General features: G+C 40.8%; 1 protein-coding gene across 22 annotated transcripts in view; it reads right to left on the bottom strand.

Moving 5' to 3' along the window:
• EFCAB11 (EF-hand calcium binding domain 11) overlaps positions 1 to 20,622 on the bottom strand; it is a 287,845-nt gene that overhangs the window by 202,035 nt on the left and 65,188 nt on the right. The window contains exon 6 of one of the 22 annotated variants that reach the window (XR_014312557.1): positions 1,444 to 1,634. The exons of 19 other annotated variants lie outside the window; for them this stretch is intronic. Coding sequence is in view for 2 of the 3 variants with exons in the window: in XM_082733920.1 (XP_082590046.1) it covers positions 13,534 to 13,627 (94 nt within the window). In the remaining variant the exon portion in view is untranslated. Of the gene's footprint in view, positions 1 to 1,443; positions 1,635 to 11,227; positions 13,628 to 20,622 lie in introns of those variants that run through there. 2 more of the 22 variants (XM_082733908.1, XM_082733920.1) reach the window with 2 other exon arrangements.

Here is a 20,622-nt window from a genome sequence, read left to right on the forward strand (position 1 = left end):
GGCTTTGAAAAACTAGTAATCATGATCAAATTTTCGTTGCGTTGACTGGTCTGAAACACACATGTGAAATTTATAACATATAAGTTGTTCTGAAAAGAACTTACTTATGCAGAAGAGGAAGCCAAAGATCTTTTTAAAATTTGGCATCTATATTGTCAATGTGTTAATATGTCACAGATAACAGGTCTGCCTTACAAAATAATTGATGTTCAAGCATGTTCTGTTAGGCTTATAAATCTCGCCCACTTTCATATCTAGGGTAGCTTCTTGTTAGGTAAAACTAGTAGGAAGGAACCTGGGTGGCTCAGTTCAGTGTTTGCCTTCAGCTCAGGTCATGATCCCAGGGTCCAGGGATTGAGCCCTGCATGAGGCTCCCTGCTCAGCGGGGATGCTGCTTCTCCCTTTGCCTCTGCTGCCTCCCCTGCTTGTGCCCTCTCTCTGTCAAATAAAAAATAAATAAAATCTTAAAAAAAAAAAAAACTAGCAGGAAAGTTGCTATGAAAAAATAGATAGTTCAAAATCATGTGTGAAACTTAAAATCATAATATGTACTTGTACCTAATTTCCTCAGCATTATTTCTTTCCATTCTGGTGAGAAATATTGTTTTCATCCACTCACGGAGCATTCACTGAACCCTGTCCAAAGCTCCAGGGACTCAACCATCCCAGGCCAAAAGGAATTCACAGCCCAACAGGGAATATCACAGGCCTCGTGGAAGGAAATGAAGAGGAAAGGGCAGGAAATAAAGAAAAACATAATAATAAGGGGAAGATATTGGGTTTACTTCTAGAGTTAATAGTTGAAGAATAATCCAACAACTCGGTATTAAAAAGAGCCAGCTAAGAATTTGGTCAACTTGATTATAGTCAGATTCAGTTTCCTGAGATTCTCATGTCTTTTCAAAGTCACATGAATATATTAGGCCAAGACGTTCACAAGGAACAGCCCCAAATGTATTAAGATGCTATAAAAAAGTGACTGTGTATCACTGAACACTACATCAAAAACTAATGATGTGCTACACAGCTGCTAAATGAACATAATAAAACAAACAAATAAATAAAACAAAACAAAACAAAGTGACTGTGTAGATGAGACAGTGTTTAGAGCCTATAGATAAGTATTTGTCCCTACATTTATTTCGTAAGAAATAGAACAGTTGGTATTTTTATTTTCTAGTTTGCTTTTGGCAATACTTTCTTCATCACTGTAAAAGAAATTTAGAATTATATTATTATAACATTACAAAATAATTCTGAAAGACTCATAGGGAGTCATTACAGAAATGTTAGAAAATACACAAACAATTGGAAGGGATCCATATGACCAAATCTAACAATTCTGCAGAAAATATCAATACAGCAAAGAAAATCTTGGAATTGAGCAGTGCTCTAATAATAAGTTGGGGGAAAACAGAAGAAAATGCAACTACAAGTGTATACTTCCTTGGCCTGAGATGTTCTTCCCTTCCTTGCCAATATCCACACCTCTCCCGTCCTCGGCAGGCCTCCCCTCTCATCCCGGCAACTGCTCCTCATTTCACCTCACTCGCTGGGCCAAGGCTGTGAATAACCTGCTACTGTTTATTTTCCATGTTTTTGCCTTTCTTCCCAAATTGATCATATGACGTTCCCTGAGGACAAGAAGTGGGCCCTTCATGTCTCTCTGTTCCCAGCACCTAGGAAGCATCCTGCCCATCATTCTTGCTGATGAGGGTATATATGCTCCTTTTTATTTATCTTTTATTTTTTAAAGATATTATTTATTTATTTGAGAGAAAGGGAGCACATGAACAGGGGGAGGGGGAGAGGGACAAGGAAAGCAGACTCACCACTAAGCAGGGAGTCCGATGAGCAGGGGCTCCGACCCCAGGACCTGGAGATCATGACCTAAGCCGAAGGTAAACGCTTAACAGACTGAGCCACCTGGGCATCCTTCTCCTTTTCATTTTAATATCCATGTGAATACTAACAAAACATAGTTGGTTGGGAAGAAAAGACCTGGGATTAAAATTTTTAAATGTTATATATATATTTGCCCTATTTGGAAATATTTCTAAAGAATTCAGTATAGCCTTGTATTATTTAGGCAAGTAAATATTCTAAAAAATGAAACCACTCCTATTAAAAAAGCCCTGAAATTCATTTATACTGAATTTTAAAACGTATTTAAATTTAGATAGGGTGGACAGAGTACAAAGACCGTCAGACCTTTCATTAACCAATAACCCTTATTTGCACCTTCCTCTCCTCCTGCAAAACTCCGGTTTGTAAAGTTATTCTAATACATCCAATGAGGAACACTATAATTTCTTTGAATAATCGTTTTAAATAATGCATAATTATTTTATCCTATCCTGCATAATTATCCTAAAGAAACAGGATCTACATCGTTTTTTAATTCCACACACCACAGCCACACATTTAGCCTCTTTGAAGGTCTGAGACGCCCAAGTTCAAAGGCCTACAGCTTGGGGAATGTCAGAGACCACAATCACTCGATACCCTGAGCCATACTAGTAGATTGGTCACTGAATGTCAGGAGGAAGTCTGGCACATGGACCCTTAGGATGGTCCCACTGTCCACTCTAAAAACAATTCCCTTCCCCTCTATTTGCTCTCTAACATTCTACAAATGGACAAAAAATTTTAAATATAAATAGCTCTGGGCCATCAGCATTGTCTGGCACTTTCTCAGACGCCCTCAATCCTGCCCCCACCCCACTGGTATCCAGCATCCCTGTGGCTTGGGAGGGCACAGTCCCAAGGGTGTGCAGGATGCCACCCCCTTGCCCACAGTGACTGGTTCTCAGATTAGGAGACACTCCTGGTCTTCATCATTGGTGCAGGGGTGTCCCACAACCTTTGGGAGAAGCCCAGGACTTCTGACCCTCCCGAGGAGAGCAGTGCTCAGCTCAGGCTGTGAGGGCAGGAGACAGCTGTAGTCAGTGCTGCAACCCTAACGGGCGTCAGGACAGGCATAGTGGACTCAGCTAAGGGCAAGGCTGAAGAATACCAGAGATGTACAGTCGAGCCGCAGCCCCAGTCAAATTACACCCAAGCACATCTTACCTCTCCTGCTTCAGCTGTGCGGACCAACAGATTTCACTTATCACTTTAGACAATTTGAGTTACAAAAGGTCACACACTGACATGCTAGGAGAAGGCAACAGACTGATTCAAAATTGCATCATAAAGTTCACCTAAGTCCTTTCTTGAAATCAGTGTTGATTTAGAGACCAACAGGTGAGTCCTGGGCATCTGAAGGAGGAAACGGTGTCGCAGAGACAAGGAAAAGTCACTTTAGAAAAGGATGACTGGAGATCTGAACAATTTTTTTTAAATGTCGCCTTTTGCCTAAGCCTTGGTTGTTAGGGAACCTGAGTTTTAAAACAGAAGGATTTTTCAATTATAGGAGTTTAGACACAGTGTCAGGAGTGACTGGAAAGATATTTTGGAGCAGGGGCCTTGGTAGAATTTAGATTTCCCTTCTCTAATCTCTAACCTCCCTTCTCTAAACCTCTATACGTACAGTCGGGGCCACACAGTCTGAGTTGTCGCTCTTTCACTTAAAAGCTTAAAGTCAAACCCCAGACCTGTGAGGTTCTGAGCCTCTGACACGGCTACAACACTGGAGGACTAGTGCTGTGTGTCTCTCTCTGGGCTCCTGCATCCACGGGTCCTTCCTCTTCAAGCCTCACCGGTGGCTCCTCACAAGCACCACGGAGTTATCTTCCACTGGGTTTTGCACACAGTGTGCATTTGCCTGAGATGTTCTCCATGTGGCCTGGTCGTCGTCCCCACCCTCTTCATGTGGCTGACCTGACTGGACCCCAACTTTTTCCAGAAACACCCCATCAGAGAAGCTACCACAACCCCCAGATCCAGCAGGTCCCAGCTTACAGGCAGTGACCACAGCCTTCACTTGACCTGAGACAGCAGGGAGAGAGGTACAGGATAGGCTAGTTGTAGGGTAATTGTTTACCCAGGGTCTCCTCTCCTGACCTGACTGTACTTAAGTCCAAAGGCAGGAACAGGACTACTTGCTCACTGCCAGTTGATGGGACCTCAATTTGCTGAGTGATCTCGTGATTTCTGCTCTCTGTTTGGTGTGATACCTGGATCTCTTTCCTTCAGTCCATGTCCATGCCTTACACATAACTCACACTTGTAATCAGTTGGTCACTGATGTCCTCAGCAAATAACTCCAGCCCTCCCCAGCCCAAACCCCAAACTTCACCCCCGGCAGTGGAGCATCTACTGCTGCCTTACCACATCAACACTTGGCCTTTTCTGGAACTGAGTTCAGAAGCAGTGCGAAGAATGAAGTGATAAAAACGGGGCTGGCCCCGCAATCAAGTCCCACATTGGGCTCCCTGCTCGGTAGAGAGTCTGCTTCACCCTCTGACCTTTCCCTTCTCATGCTCATTCTCTCATTCTCTCTCTCTCTCAAATAAATAAATAAACAAATTAAAACAAAAAAACCCGGGACTGGCTTAGGGAAGCTAGCCTCAGAGAGCAAACTCCACACTGAGCTGTTCTTCCCTGTTACAGCCCAACATAACTTCCTTTGCTCTCTGCCTTAATTTTCTATTTCACTTTATTTTAGGTCCTAAATAATCTACACTTGCTTATTTAATAAATAATTAATTAATATATTTTAAAAGATTTTATTTATTTACTTGACAGAGAGGTAGCACAAGCAGGCAGAGAGGCAGACAGATGGAAAGGGAGAAGCAGGCTCTCCACCGAGCAGGGAGCCCAATGTGGGGCTCAATCCCAGGACACTGGGCTCACGACCTGAGCCAAAGGCAGCCGTCCAGCTCATTGAGCCACCCAGGTGCCCCTATACTTGTTTAATTTAATAAACATTTTCTTTTAATGATGCAAATGCCTCTGGGTGGATTAAGCGGTATCAGTCATGCATACTTAAGTGTGAATTAGTTTAACTGAAATATTTCTCCACTATCATCTGGCTGATATCAACTACAATGAGGAAATTAAGAGTTTTGAATGGGTGCAGAGTGGGGGACAAGCAGCTGGTGATTTTGTAACAGCATGATACAAGGACACTGGGGAGTGTGAGGTACAAAGACACTGAAAAAAGGGTGAGCCTAGAGCCCAGAAAGGCAGAGAAGAGACCGCCCTTCCTTTTCTTCCTGTATTGTAACACTAACAGAACACATGGGCTTTAGGGTAGGGGCCAACCATTCTAGGAACTGAAGATGCCTGGTGGGCTAGCCTGGGAAATCAAGCATTATTTTATTCCACTTATTACTTTTGTTACCCTTCTGGTCATTATAGTCCAGGTTCCAGATTCAACTTCCCCAAACTTTGGAAACCAATCCATTCTTAGCTGGGGACTATACCTTCCTTGTTTCTTCCAAAGGGGAAAACTCTGAACGATGCCCACTGTAAGTGTGCAGTAAACACCTGTTTAGCGGATCAATACTGTGTGATCTGATCACTGAATCAAAGAACTGGCCCTCAGGAGAAGCCCAGGAGAACTGATCAAAAATAAAAATTTCTTTCTGATCAGCTTCCAAGGTCTTCACATAGTTGTAGGATGGAGCGGTCTTCAAATTATGCATTATATTTTAACCATTACTGTGTATGAGATTGCGTGGTCCTCAGGAAGAATTTGTGATATGAAATCTTACTACAAGGAAAGATATTTTGATTTTTGTATCAAGCCCTCCCAAAATGAGGCTCATATAAGTATGTAGCAAGAGAAAATCATTACAAAGAATTAGGTAGTGGGCTGTCTTCTATAAAACGCTCTCCTAAAAGCACAGCAGCTGGGGGACTCTCTTCCCAGGTACTCAAGCACCAAGTACTCATCTCCCACCGTGCTGCCAGCCCAAGATCCCCCTGGGGGAGGCTCACTCGCGCTATCTCTACACTGCAGGTCCTGGTTTTAAGCATTCTCTAAGTCAGAGGAAAGTCTTTATTTTTTCTGGGGCCAAATAAAGACCAATCTGCAAGCCAAGGATAAAGACACTTCAAACTCGCCTTTGATACCCATTTCTCTTTAAGTACTTGACCTCCCTCATTAGGACCAGGAGGAAAATGACATTCACACCCCTCACAAGAATACCAGAAACCAAGCTGCCTGCATTCTTACAGAATTTGTTTCTTACAGAAACAAATGTGTGGACACTCGCTCTCATCCCAGCATGGTAAAGAAATATAATCATGCTTAGCTGAATAAAAATCACATGCTTGTTCCCTTCACTCCTCACACTTTAGGAATGTTTAATCCAACCTGTCCAAAAACATCAACCACACAGACACTGAAGACACTGTTTTAATGAGAAGAAAAAGTATGGAATTCATTAAAAAGAGGGGTGATCGGATCTCAGAAACCCCCAGGTTAGCCTCCCTCCTGCCCAGAGGCCACGTCCTTTCCACACCACTTCTGGTCACCAAACCCTGTGGCATTCCTACTTTCATCGGATAAAAAAAAATTTTATATGCTCCCATGATATTATTAGAATTAGTGTATTTAAATGACAAGGCCCTGGTATTGTTAAAAACGTGAGTTTTAGAATCTGTAAGACCTAGTTTGCGTTCTCTTTAGGAGAACATGAAGAGTCACTTCACCCATCTCAAAGCTCCGTTTCAGTATAAAATGGTGGGGGATGATAACAGCCACCACCGGATGCTGTAAATATTAAATGGAAATGGGGACGCCTGGGTGGTTCAGTCAGTTAAGCATCTGCCTTCAGCTCAGGTCATGAACCTGGGGTCCTGGGATCAAGTCCCGCATCTGGGCTCCCTGCTCAGCGGGGAGTCTGTTTCTCCCTCTGCCCCTTCCCCTGCTCCTGCATGCTCTCTCTCAAATAAATAAAATCTTAAAAAAAAAAAAAATGAAACAAAGTGCCAATAGCATTTGGTCTAAAGTAGAAAATAAAAAATATTTAGCTAGTAGTGTGATGACAACATCCTAAGGGTGAACTCACAAGGAATCTAATGTCTTAATTCTCAAGGTCAGCAAGACCAGAAGTGTGCTATCCTCCCACGGGTGATAAGGGATGGAGCTCTCAGAAACCTTGTTTTAGGCTCAGCTGTCAGCAAGGAGCTGCACTCATTCTCGGGGGTCATAAGAAGCACAAAATTCTCCTTAGAGTTTTGCCTCCTGAGAAAGGTTTGAAGAACACTTCCCTCTCTTAAAGATAGAGAAGAGAGAATTTGGAAGGGAAATAAGACGGGCTTCCCCAATCCCCAAGGACAGTGAAGTTGGTAGAGTACACATAATATTTTCCCAATTTCTCGAATGCCTGGGTAATGTCCCCTCAGCATTATAAATATAGAAAGTGTTCACAAGCTGTTTTTAGGAATGATGAAAACGAACTGTATCTAGAATTAGACCTCAAACTAAAATAATTTCTAATTAGTCTTAGCTTGAGCAAATATGAGAGCACTTAATTTGCAATGCAACAGTCCCTCCTTATTCATGGGGGATATGTTCTAAGACCCAGGGGGTGTCTAAATCAGCAGATAGTACCAGACCTTACACATACGATTTTTTTTCCTATACATACATAAAGTCTAGTTTATAAATTAGACCCAGTAAGAGATTACAGGTATATCTCGGAGATATTGTGGGTTGGTTCCAAACCACCACAATAAAGCAAATATTACACTAAAGAAGCTGAAATGAATTTGTGGTTTCCTGGTGCACATAAAAGTTACATTTACATTCTACTTGTATTCTATTAAGTGTGCAACAGCTTTATGTCTTAAAAAACCCCCAATCTGCACACCTTAATTTTAAAATAACTTATTGCTAAAAATGTTAACCCTCGACTGAGTTTCAGCAAGTTGCAATCACTGATTATAGATCACCATAATAATAATAATGAAAAGTTGGAAATAGTATGAGAATCACCAAAATGTAACAGAGAACCATGAAGTGAACAAATGCTTTTAGAAAAATGGTGTTAATAGACCTGCTTGATGCAAGACCTTCAACTTGTAAAAAATGCAATACCTGCAAAGTGCAATAAAAAGAGGTATGCCAGGGCACCTGCGAGCTCAGTTGGTTAAGCGGTTGCTTTCAGCTCAGGTTATGATCCCAGGGTCCTTTGATTGAGTCCTGCATCAGGCTCCCTGCTTCGTGGGGAGCATGCCTCTCTCTGTCTCTCATGAATAAATAAATAAAATCTTAAAACAACAACAACAACAAGAAGGTATACCAGTACCAGCAATGACTAATAAATAGAAAATTATAACAATATGTTTTACTAAAAGTTAGGTGAATGTGGTCTCTCTCAAAATATCTTATTGTGCTGGAATAGATCTTCTTGTAATGATGTGAGATGACAGAATGCCTGTGTGATGAGATGAGGTGGGGCAAATACATAGGCACTGTGATGAAGCATCTGGCTTCTGTTGACTTTCTGAAGACACATCAGAAAGGGGATCCTCTGCTTCTGGACTGCAGCGGAGTGCAGGTAACCAAAACCACAGACAGCGAGTATGCGCATAAAGGGGGACCGCTAGGGGCGCCTGGGTGGCTCAGTGGGTTAAGCCACTGCCTTCGGCTCAGGTCATGATCTCAGGGTCCTGGGATCGAGTCCCGCATTGGGCTCTCTGTTCAGCAGGGAGCCTGCTTCCTCCTCTCTCTCTCTCTGCCTGCCTCTCTGCCTACTTGTGATCTCTCTCTGTCAAATAAATAAATAAATAAAAATCTTTAAAAAAAAAAAAAAAAAGGGGGACCGCTATAATTTCACGACCTATCTACCATCTGGAAAGGTAAAAGCCTGAACCTCTCCAGGATTTCTCCCACAAAGACATGTAGATATGCCATTTTCTGGTTGGATGCTGTAGGAGTCTTATAGGAAGACATCATCCTTCACCCTGCTGAAATCCACACAGAAATCTAACAGACATTATGTAATTCATAGCAATCCGATCTAATTACGAACTAAATTTCCCTAAGCTTGTTCCAAAAACGTATTATGTAATAGTTGATACATATAAAGAGTGAATATATATAACAAATAGTTGCATTATGAAGCATGATAAAAAAACCCAAACTTGCAAACTCACCCCATACCTCACTAGAAAAGGACCAGCATTACTGTAGCTGACGGCACGGTCTTTCCTGATCTCAGCCCCGCGCCTCATCTTCAGAAGTAATCACTCTTCTGAATTTGGAATTTATCATTCCCCTGCTTTTGAAAATAATGATTTTCTAAATAGAGACCTTTAAATGTGTATTAATTAGTTGGCTAAACAATATAAAAACTTTTGAGACCTTACCTCCAGCTGCATCTACAGTGTGCACCTCAGACGTAGGAGGAGGTGAGGTATAAGATGCTCTGGCTGTTGTCGTTCCTCCTTAACATTGTGTGCTCTGCTCTGCAGCTCCCAAGAGCCTTAAAACTTCAGTTTTAAGGCTGCTCTTGGGCTCTGCCCATAGCAGTCACTAATTGCCCTTCATTCTCACCCAACAGGGGTATCTGTCTGTATAGCTGTTGTCTGAAAAAGAGGCAGAACTTTCTCCCACCGAATATGAATCTTTGTACTAGCTGTCACTACAGAAAGACTTGAGGCTGACTGCCATAGTGGTGAGGAAGTCCTCTGGCCTGGAGGAGGGTTAGCGACAACACAGACACCCTCTGGGCAGCTCTCCATGACTAAACGACCCACCTCCCCAGTTCCTCTACATTAACAAGTGACAAAGCAGGCGACCGTTACGGCCTGGCTGACCATCTAATGTGGACAACATATTTGCTACTAATTCCCATGGACTTTCTTCAAATCCTGTTAGGGACCATGATTTCCTCATCCTTCTTCCAGAAAGCCATGTCACTGTCAGCATCCCATCCTTGTTGATAAAACTGTTAAGAACTGTGAAGGGTCTGGGAATTCAGCCTCCCTGCCCTGGATTCAGGGACCCTGGCAGAAGCCCCAGGAAGACTGGCTCACAGACAAAGGACTCCATTACTCACGGCGCAGCAAGCAGCATGAGGGTCGGCACATTTGTGTCAGTTCCCTTTACCCTCCAAATCCCATGGGATGATGCAGATGAGCCCAGATGGATGGTGACACACGCAGAGGGTTGCCTGAGTTTAGGAAGCCCAAGTTTAAAAAAAAAAAAAGGTTTGTAAGCAAGCCTGCCTTCTGTTCTGGAAGGAAACCCTAACTCTATCTTCTAAGCCTATTCACTATTCAGAACGTCCTTGAAAAGACATTCTGGAACAAAGGGAAGTCAATGCCTCACTCACAAGATCTTTAAAAACAAGAGAGGTCCATTGAGAAAAGTCTCTCATTATCTGTTATACTTTAAAATTACTTAGAAGTTTTATTGTCTGATTGTTTTAAATTGAATCTTGAACCCAGAAATGACAGTCCTGTTTACAGAGCCTCTGGGAGGAAGGATTGTATGTCTGTGTGCAGCAAAGGGCTCCCCAAAAGGTGTGTTTTTGCTAGGATCGACAAAGATGAGGTTTATAGGGTCAGGCATTCAGAAGTTTTGAGGGGATCTTTCTGACTTATTTTTTTCCTCTGTTGGGCAAGAATAATAATTTTGTGCTGTATTATTAGCTTGGAATTTAATCAAGAATTCTAAAAGACCTAAAGATCTGTTATGAGATGGAGCCATAAAAATACCTAAAGTTTTAGCCAGTGGATGCATGGCCAGCAAGTGTCCTTGATAGGATGGAAGCTCGTTGTTACAGCGAAGTCCCTACCTCACATTATCCTACAATTTGCACGTTTTCCTCCCAAATCTGCCAGTTTTCCCATGTTACTAATGTACTGACCTCTTCTTTACATTACCCTGTAATTTATACCTTTCCTTTAAGTCCATCACATTCCTTGCATTACTAACAGACTGGCCTCCCCAGTATATTATCCTGCAATTTACACCTCCTCCCCCTGACTCCATCAGATTCCCTGCGTCACTCCTAATGGACTGACATCTCCCAATTTGTACTGCATTTCTTGCCATTTGTGCTCCTATTTTCAGAAAAGCTGGGGGGAAAGCTGCATTGTTCCTGTGTGTCTTAGAGTGAAAGAACAGAGACTGCTGAGAGGTAGTGCTCTGATGGTGGATGGGGCTGGCTCGTGAAGGTGTCAGGATGCGATTAAGCAGGATGACGGTCCTGAGCTGATGGCTAAGTAAATGATGAAAAGGAAGATAAAGTCTCCTAATCTGTCCTTTAGGAAAGCTCCAGGGGCTCCACCGAATGAAGAAAGTCTATAACAACTAGCTTAATTTACATTTAACATATTCTTTTTTTATTACATTCATATAAAAGAGATGCCTTTTCATACATTAACAATTTCCCTCAGTTGGTTCTATTGTCATTTGCCACATCTCCTCCGGGTTACTCTACAGTAAGACTTCTTCCAGAATGTGTTACCTACGTGGAGTTTCAGATGAGTTAGAGAGGGCCAGATGCAGGCAGGTAAGGTGAAGAATATTCCAGATACAGAATGCTGCGTGTGCAAAGGCAAGAGGAGCAGGGCCAGAACCTTAGGGAATTTGAATATTTATTTTTAATTTTTTAAATTCTTTTAAAAGATTTTTTTATTTATTTGACACACAGAGATCACAAGTAGGCAGAGAGGCAGGCAGAGAGAGAGGGGGAAGCAGGCTCCCTGCTTCACAGAGAGCCCAACTCGGGACTTGATCCCAGGACCCTGAGATCATGACCTGAGCCGAAGGCAGAGGCTTAACCCACTGAGCCACCCAGGCACCCCAGGAATTTCAATATTTCAGAGTGGTTAAAGTAGAGTATGAATAGGATGGTGGCTGAGGCAGATCATGGAAGAATGCCCTTTGAAGGAATCTAGACGTTATACTCTATGTAACTGGGGAGCCATTAAAGAGTTTGAAGCATTGAGAGTAATGTGCTTATCTCTGAAATGAGATTAGTCTCTCAGATGGTGGTATGGAGGATCCATTAGAAGGGAGATGATCCTGGAAGCAGGGAAACTAATTATGAGAGGACACACTAGAAAGGACTTGATGCAGGCGTGTGTTACAGGCTGAATTGTGTCTCCTAAAATTCATGTTGAATTCCTAAATGTCAGTACCTCAGAATGTGACTCTGTGTGGAGAAAGGGTCTTCAAACACCTAATTAGCTTAAAATGAGGTCATTAGGGTGGGCACTAACCCCCTAGGACCAGTTTCCTAGGAAGAGGGAAATAGGACGGAGACTCAGAGGCAGAAGACCAGCTATTTGTAAACCAAGCACACGGGCCTCAGGAGAAAATCAGCCCTGCTGACGACTTGATCTCAGACTTCCAACTTCCAGAACTGTAAGAAAATAAATTTCTGTTGCTGAAGCCACCCATTCGTTCGTTATAGCAAACGAACACAGTATGGATCAAGGATAGTGAGGAGGAAAAAATTCTGAGACAGATGTGGGTAGAAGGATAGACCGAATCTGGTGACCAGTTGGTTGTAAGTAGTCAAGGAAAGAAATGGACTTAAAGGATTCTGATGTAGGTAACTGGGTAGATGGTGATATTATGAACCAGGAAAAGTAATACAAGAAAAGATCGGCAGGTCTGAGAGACAATATAAAGCATTTAGAACATGTGGAATTGGAGAGGTCAATGGAGACACCCTGAGAGGGATATTTAGCAGGACAAAGTTATGAGTCTGGAATTCTGAAAACAGGACTAAGATAAAGACATGGGACCAGGAGTCTTCCACATGGAAGGTGAGGCTGTGAATGAAATCTCTCAGAGGAAGGATATTGGTACAGGGGAGAAAATTGTAAGAATCATGCAGGCAGAGGGCCAACCACCGAAGGATACAGAATGGATTGGCTGTTAAAGGTGAGACCAGGCCCAGGAACAAGTACAAGTCACAGATACCCATGGAAAAGGGTGTTCCACGGAGGGGCTGGTCCCCAGGGCTGAATGTTATTTGTTTGTTTGTTTGATGTTAAAGATTTTTATTTATTTGACAGAGAGATCACAAGTAGACAGAGAGACAGACAGAGAGTGGGGCGGAGGGGAAGCAGGCTCCCTGCTGAGCAGAGAGCCCGATGCGGGACTCGATCCCAGGGTCCTGGGATCATGACCTGAGCTGAAGACAGAGGCCCCACTGAGCCACCCGGGTGCCTACCAGGGCTGAATGTTGAAAAGAGGTCAGAGACTAGAGAGTGACCAGTGAATTTGACAATTAGGAGATTACTGGTGAACTCAGCAAAATCATTCAGCCGAGCTCTTGAACGTGAAAGCCACTCTGTACTGACTTGAGAAACAAGGCAAACACAGATCACTCTTGCAGGAAGCTGGGCAGATTTGGAGCTAGGGGCGATGCAGTCTCCAGAGTGGGCTCTACCATGAATTCCAATAGTGGAGGTGTTGGGCTGGAAGGAGGGAGGGAGCAGAACTACAAAGCAGGTAGGGTTGCCAGGGTCATCTCTTCAGGTCAGAGAGTACTGGGCCTCTCTGACAGGTTCTCTCTCCAAGACTTCAAACATCATCCTTACGAGGAGCTGCTCCTGGTCCTGTTTGGGATGGCTGATGTGAATTAGAGCAACTTCCTGTTCAAAGCGTGCTCATGGGTGCTGGTAGCCCACTTGTGAATAATTCTTCCTAGGCTTCTCTGCGCTGTGTGGGAGATCACACCCATTTGATGTTGTGAAGAGCACACTGGGTCAGGGGAAAAGAAGAGGGGTGGAGTAAACCACGAATGAGGCAAAGAGCAACTTTATCCCCCAGGGTGCTGCCTGTCACGGCTAAAATTTGGTGAATTCTAGTCACTTTCTATGCATGTACTCTCCCACCAGACGAATTCAACGCCTGCAGTGGTAAGCCAGTGCCGTAACCTAGAGCACCCACGCAACCCCAGGCCCTTCTAGCCCGCCCAGCACTGATCAGAAGCTTTACCACAGCAGTGTAGACATCAAGGCCCTGGGTCTTCATGCCCTGATGGCCAGGTTCTGCTCACAAGGCAAGAAAGAGCCCAGTGAGCATTTCAGAGCATGTCTACACCCTCTGAGGAGGCTGGAATAGGGAAGGATGTGTAACCCAAAAGGTCAGAGGCCCAACTCTTCCAGGTAGATGGCCAAATCTATTCCTGAGCAAAGACAGAGTTACATCTGGAGAAACAGAGTAATGAAGCCATGACAAGGGTTTTCAAAAGCAGAATAAAGTAAACTGGGTGGAGATAGTATTAATACACAAAATCTGGAAAAAAATTCAGAATGGGGTGGCTACGAAATGTTTGTCTGGGTTTAGGCTGCATATTATCTTATTTCATTGATTCTCAGAGACACCTTTTCCACAATTTAAAATCTAAAATTGTGGGGCGCCTGGGTGGCTCAGTGGGTTAAAGCCGCTGCCTTCAGCTCAGGTCATGATCCTGTGGTCTTGGGATCGAGCCCCGCATCAGGCTCTCTGCTCAGCAGGGAGCCTGCTTCCTCCTCTCTCTCTCTCTCTCTGCCTGCCTCTCTGCCTACTTGTGATCTCTGTCAAATAAATAAATAAATAAAATCTTTAAAATCTAAAATTGTGAGGCATTTTACAATCATTGGTATCGTAGCATTGTGCCATAGTTTAATGGGCAGAATTTTTTTCTTTCATTAGTGGAACATATTATGATGGTGCCCGAGAATCAGTGTGTTTCAGACTTAATGATACAGTATTTTACTCTATGAAAGGGTACAGCAGTTGTTTTGATCTGCTGCTTTAATTAGAAGTATTCAGCTTTAGCAATGGGTAAATTTTGAGTACTATCTGAAAAACAGAGTGTCTCAAAAGGCACCCCTTCATATATTAAGACACTGAGTAACTATTTTGAGAACCAACTGTGCACTTTAATTTACCACTCTCCAAACAGTGAGCAGCAAGGCCTCTAATTGGCAGAAAGTGCTGTTGTGCTATATCATGAGTGATGACATTCAGGTTCTGAAACTCAATAGTAAAAAGAGCCTGATTATTACCATTTTTTTGTTCAATCGTTTGTATATCTGTAATTAAGTCTGTGCCTTCTCTCCAACACTGTGGAATGCTGATCACTTGCTTCATGGGTGGGTTAGAAAAGACTGGAGACTCTGTTCTTTCAAAAGTCAGAGGACAAATTCTAGCTTGCAGTTGGGACACACTAAAGGATGGTTCTTTAAGAATACTTTGAGACAACATCTTTCATCAAGTGAACCCTGTGGTAATGGTGGTATTTGGGGTTTGTAGGGATTTCAGTATGTACAAGGTCGAATTCATATATCGGGAATGCGCTCTTTTTTCACTCCTGAGTATGGGATGAATCGATTTATTTGCTTATTTTTAAATTCGTCTACTGGCCTTTAGAAGCTATTATCTTATTTACATAAAGGTACTTTTGAACTTTACAAACATGTTGGATGCTGCCTGCTGTCCAAATATTTTAAATAAGGTATTAGATATATACAAAGCAACAGTTCATATTTGAAGTAAGAAAATGAAGGATGGAGATCACTGCCAAATGCCTTCCTAAATAATATTTTTAAAATAATCATTTTCACAGATCAGCTTTTGTCGTACTAAATTAAAATACACTTTCTTAAAATATTAAACCATATGAATATCTAAATCTATTTTCAATGTTTTGAAAGAATATGGAGTATATTTTTGGTGGCAATCAGTATGTCTACTTTGGCAGTTATTACCATTCAGTGTCTTAACTATTTTTTTAATTGACCTAAGAGACGATTAACAAATGAATCTTTATTTTAGCTTTCTTCAAGGTCTAAATTCACTTTTCATCTTGGCTTTTCTCATTTTCACCTTGTCCCTGATCACTTTACAAGGCATATGCCTCTTTCTTCCTTTAATTGCTTTTTGTAGTTCCTTTTTCATTCTTTTTTTAAATTGCGTGTTGCTAAGCAATGTGCACAGCAGTACGATATACATTCATTACCTTTGAACATGGCCCACATGGTATTACTTTCCTCTCCTCCTTTACATCACTGGAATTGACCTCAACTGCACTTTCTGCTTTCTTCTGACCTTTTTTCGCCAACACACCCATCTTCCTGTCCTTTGATCACCATGACTCAGTAGCTATTGTATTCAATATTTATCCCCCTTTTTTCTATGCCCTGTTGTTTTTGTTAAACTCTGGTGGACAGACTCATTTCACAGGATTATTTTTCTTTTTAGTCTATTCTCTTTGTCTTACTTCTTTCATTTGTATTTAAAGACATTAGAAAGACACCTCTTCTTTGATGAAATTTAGGTCATTTTTTAAATTTTTCTTTTATCAATTTTGTTGTAGATATAGGTTCATCTCAGGACCACAGCACCCATTTTATTGCTCTCTTCCTGATATCACCTATTTACTTTAGTGATTATATCAACTATAGCATAATCCTACGAAACCACATCGCTTACTTGACATAAATCTGTTCTATTTTTCAATGACCTAGGATGTATTTAATTTACTTAGCTATGGTAAGCTGCAAAAAAAACAAACAAACAAAAAACAAACAAACAAAAAAAACCAAAAACAAACCCTCCCCCAACACAAACCAAGCAACTAAACAAAAAAACCCAAATACCTCAATTATTTATAAACATGTATCATAATTTTCTTTTACATCTACGCCTCAATAAATAGTTTTGAAGAACACAAAGAACATGCTTTACCTTTACTAAACCAAGCTAATTTTTACTATTGGGCTCATATGGACTCTTGTTCCTATTATTCTTGAAGACAATGATTTCTAAGCAGCTGTGGATGGTTTATGACTCAGGATCCCCTGATATTCAGCTTGATTCAGTCTGGCCATAACTTTATAAGGTCTTGTTATTCTAATTCTAATGAAAGCCAAGTGATGCTTCTTCCCCAGTTACAATGCAGGGAAGTCACAGAGTTAGAGAACTTCAAACGAAATTCAGTGTATACAAATGCTCTGGAATAAAGCTATTCTATCAGAAACTTCAGACATGAGTACGGGTGTGCGTGTTACTACCAGTACACTCTCTTCCACATCTAGCCTATTAACAGTTTTTTGGATCTTTATTTATTCTAAAATTTACAAGATAACCAAGATAACCAATCCAGCTAACCCCAAAGCCTGTTCTCATACTAAGGACACTGATTGCCCCTCAGTAAGCCATAGTTTATAACATAGTTGGCATTTTTTTTTTGTCATTCATTTTCTTTAAGTAGTTAATATTTTTTTTCCATTTTACTTTTTACTATTATCATTTTTCAACTTATCCTAAACCACCTTCTCTCTTTCTTTCTTATGTTTTTTTGAGGGGGGAGAAAGAGAGAATGAACAAGCGAGGAGGAGGGTCAGAAGGAGAGGGAGAAGCAGACTCTCTGCTGAGCAGAGAGCCTGATGTGGGGCTCAATCTCAGGACCTGGAGAACATGACCTGAGCCAAAGGCACATATCCAACTGACTGAACCACCCAGGCACCCCAAGTATACCTTTCCTAATACTATTGTAGGACTCCTTCCTCTCAAATGCTGGATTGCAGAGTCAAGTGAAAGGACTCAGATTAATTGACCTCCTAATCAGAGGTTCTTATCATATTTCAAATTGATCCTAAACTGAGAATTTGCTTCCACATTTCTTTTCTTATGAAGGTGGTTTAGGATAAGTTGAAAAATGATAATAGTAAACAGTAAAATGGAAAAAAAATATTAACTACTTAAAGAAAATGAATGACAAAAAAAAAATGCCAACTATGTTATAAACTATGGCTTACTGAGGGGCAATCAGTGTCCTTAGTATGAGAACAGGCTTTGGGGTTAGCTGGATTGGTTATCTTGGTTATTCCACTAAAATGAAAACTAGTATCACTTATGAGGCAGTAGAACATAGCAGTTAAGAATGTCAGTGTGGGGGCGCCTGGGTGGCTCAGTGGTTAAGCTGCTGCCTTCGGCTCAGGTCATGATCTCAGGGTCCTGGGATCGAGTCCCGCATCGGGCTCTCTGCTCGGCAGGGAGCCTGCTTCCCTCTCTCTCTCTCTGCCTGCCTCTCCGTCTACTTGTGATTTCTCTCTGTCAAATAAATAAATAAATAAAATCTTTAAAAAAAAAAAAAAAAGAATATCAGTGTGGGAATTTACGCCAATGAGTTAAGAACAGTCAAAACAATTCTGAAAAAATCACAAAGTTGTAAGACTTATACCACTAGATCATCAAGACTTATTAAAAAGGCATAAAATTAGGAGTGTGATATTGGCACAAGGACAGACAAACAGATCAATGTAAAATAACAAAGTCCAAGGAAGGGTTAATGTTATAGTCTCTCTTGTCCAAAGGCAGTTGAGAGGCAGAAATCCTTCTTTCTTGGAGGACCTCGGGTTTTGTTTTTGTTTTTTTAATTTTTTCCCCCCTTATGTCCTTCAACTGATTACAGAAGGCCCACCCACATTATGAAGAATAATCTGCTTTACTCAAAGTCTACTGATTTAAAGGTTAATCACATCTTAAAAATATCTTTGCAGCAGCATCTGGACTGATGTTTGATCAGAAGCTGGGTACCATGACCTAGCCAACTTCAAACATAAAACTAACCATCACACCTGGCATTAGGCAAAGATTTCTTTCTTTCTTTTTTTTTTTAAAGATTTTTATTATTTATTTGATAGACAGAGATCACAAGTAGTCAGAGAGGCAGGCAGAGAGAGAGGAGGAGGCAGGCTCCCTGCTGAGCAGAGAACCCGATGCGGGGCTTGATCCCAGGGCCCTGAAACCATGACCTGAGCTGAAAGCAGAGGCTTTAACACACTGAGCTACCCAGGGGCCCCTAGGCAAAGATTTCTAAGATAAGACCAAAAAAAAAAAAATCATGAGTTATTTAAAAATTAATAATTTGGACTTCAAAATAAGACTTGCCTTTTAAGAAATGTTAAGAAAATGAAAACAAAACTTACACACTGAACCTGTATCTAGCATATATAAAAATATCTTACAAACCCAGTAATTTAAAAAAAATTTTTAAATACGGGCAAAAGATTTGAACACATTCTTCATTACAAGAGATATGGATGGCAAACTAGGACATGAAAAATTGTTTAAGTCATTAGGGATGTGTAAATTATGAGTACAAGGAGATACCACTATACACCTATTAGAAATGGCTAAAAACAAAAACAAAACAACAAATTAACAATACCAAGTAGCAGCAACAATGAGCAGCAACTGGCAGTCTCCCATCTTGTCAGTGAAAATACAAAACAGTTTGCCAGTATCTTATAAAATTGAAACACACACCTACCATGTAACGCAGAAATTACATTTATTAACCCAAAAGAAATGAAGACAAATATCTAAACAAGGACTAGAACACAAATGTTTATAGCGGTATTATTCATAATTGCCCCAAACTGGAAACAACCCAATGTCTATCAACTGGTAAATGTCCATCAACTGGTAATTGAATAAACTGTAGTAGAATTCATAAAATAACACATGACTCAGCAATGATCAGGAACCACTGACACAGGCAACAACATGGATGAATTTCAAATGCATTATGTGAAGTGAGAGAAACCAATACAAAAGATTACATACCGTGTGATTCCATTTATGTGACAGTCTGGAAAAGGCAATAACATAAGGATAGAAATAAGATCAGTGGTGTCAGAGATTGGGAGTAGAGGTAAGGAACTGAAAGGAATAGAAATATTTTGTATGTTGATTTCATGCTGGTTACACAGCTATATACTTTGTCCAAACTCGTATGATATGACTGTACACCTATAGTATGGTAGGGTATGATACATAAATTATACCTTAATAAATCTGATTTTTAAAAATTAGAAGTGAAAGAAAACCAAAATGATGAAAGAATATAATAAGATAAAATTTACCAGGAGAAAAGAAACAGAAATATGACTTTAAAAAGAATCTAAATCTTTATTAAAGAAGAATTTGTTCATACCATCTTAAATGCTTACTCACACATTTCTGAAAGAAAATTAATCACAATGATATTTAGATTCCACTGGATACACTGAGGAGCCAAAGAATAGTTTTATTTTTAATGCCAATATTTACAACAAACTGGAAATGATATGCTTTGCAACCATTTAAAAAGGATTAGCCAATCAGTCTAAAAATGCTCAAGGAAGTACATTGTTTTTAAGAATCCTTTTAGAGAAATACAAAAGCCACTGCCCTAAAATGCAGCTTCCCAAAACTCTGACACAGATGGTTTATAGATGTGGCAAAATATTGAGCCCCAAAGCCTCTTGGGCAGACAGACAGTCAAAAGCAACTTGTCTGTTTACCTGAAAGTGCTTTATAAATACTTATGGTCTATAAGTGCAATAAGGTGAGAAGATTGTACAGCACTGCCCTTGAGAAACTCTTGCACATGTGTACACGTGGAAAGGTACAAGAAAGCTTATGGCAGTATTTAGTTGAAAGAGCAAATCACTAAAAACAATGTCAATGTCCATCCACAGGCAAGTGGATATATAAAATGTAGAATTATCTTTCAATGAGACTTTATACAGCAATGAAAACAAAGGAAATACAACAACCACATGTAATATTGATTAATCTCAAAAACTTTATGTAGAATGAAAGAATTAAGATCTTGGCTATGAATGATACAATTATAACACTGGAAAGCATGCAAAACAAGGTAACATACTGTTTATGGATATCTATGCAGTTGTATTAAACGCATATGCACAAGACTG

Source organism: Mustela nivalis (genome assembly GCF_964662115.1).
Source record: "Mustela nivalis genome assembly, chromosome: 6".
Lineage (NCBI taxonomy): Eukaryota > Metazoa > Chordata > Mammalia > Carnivora > Mustelidae > Mustela > Mustela nivalis.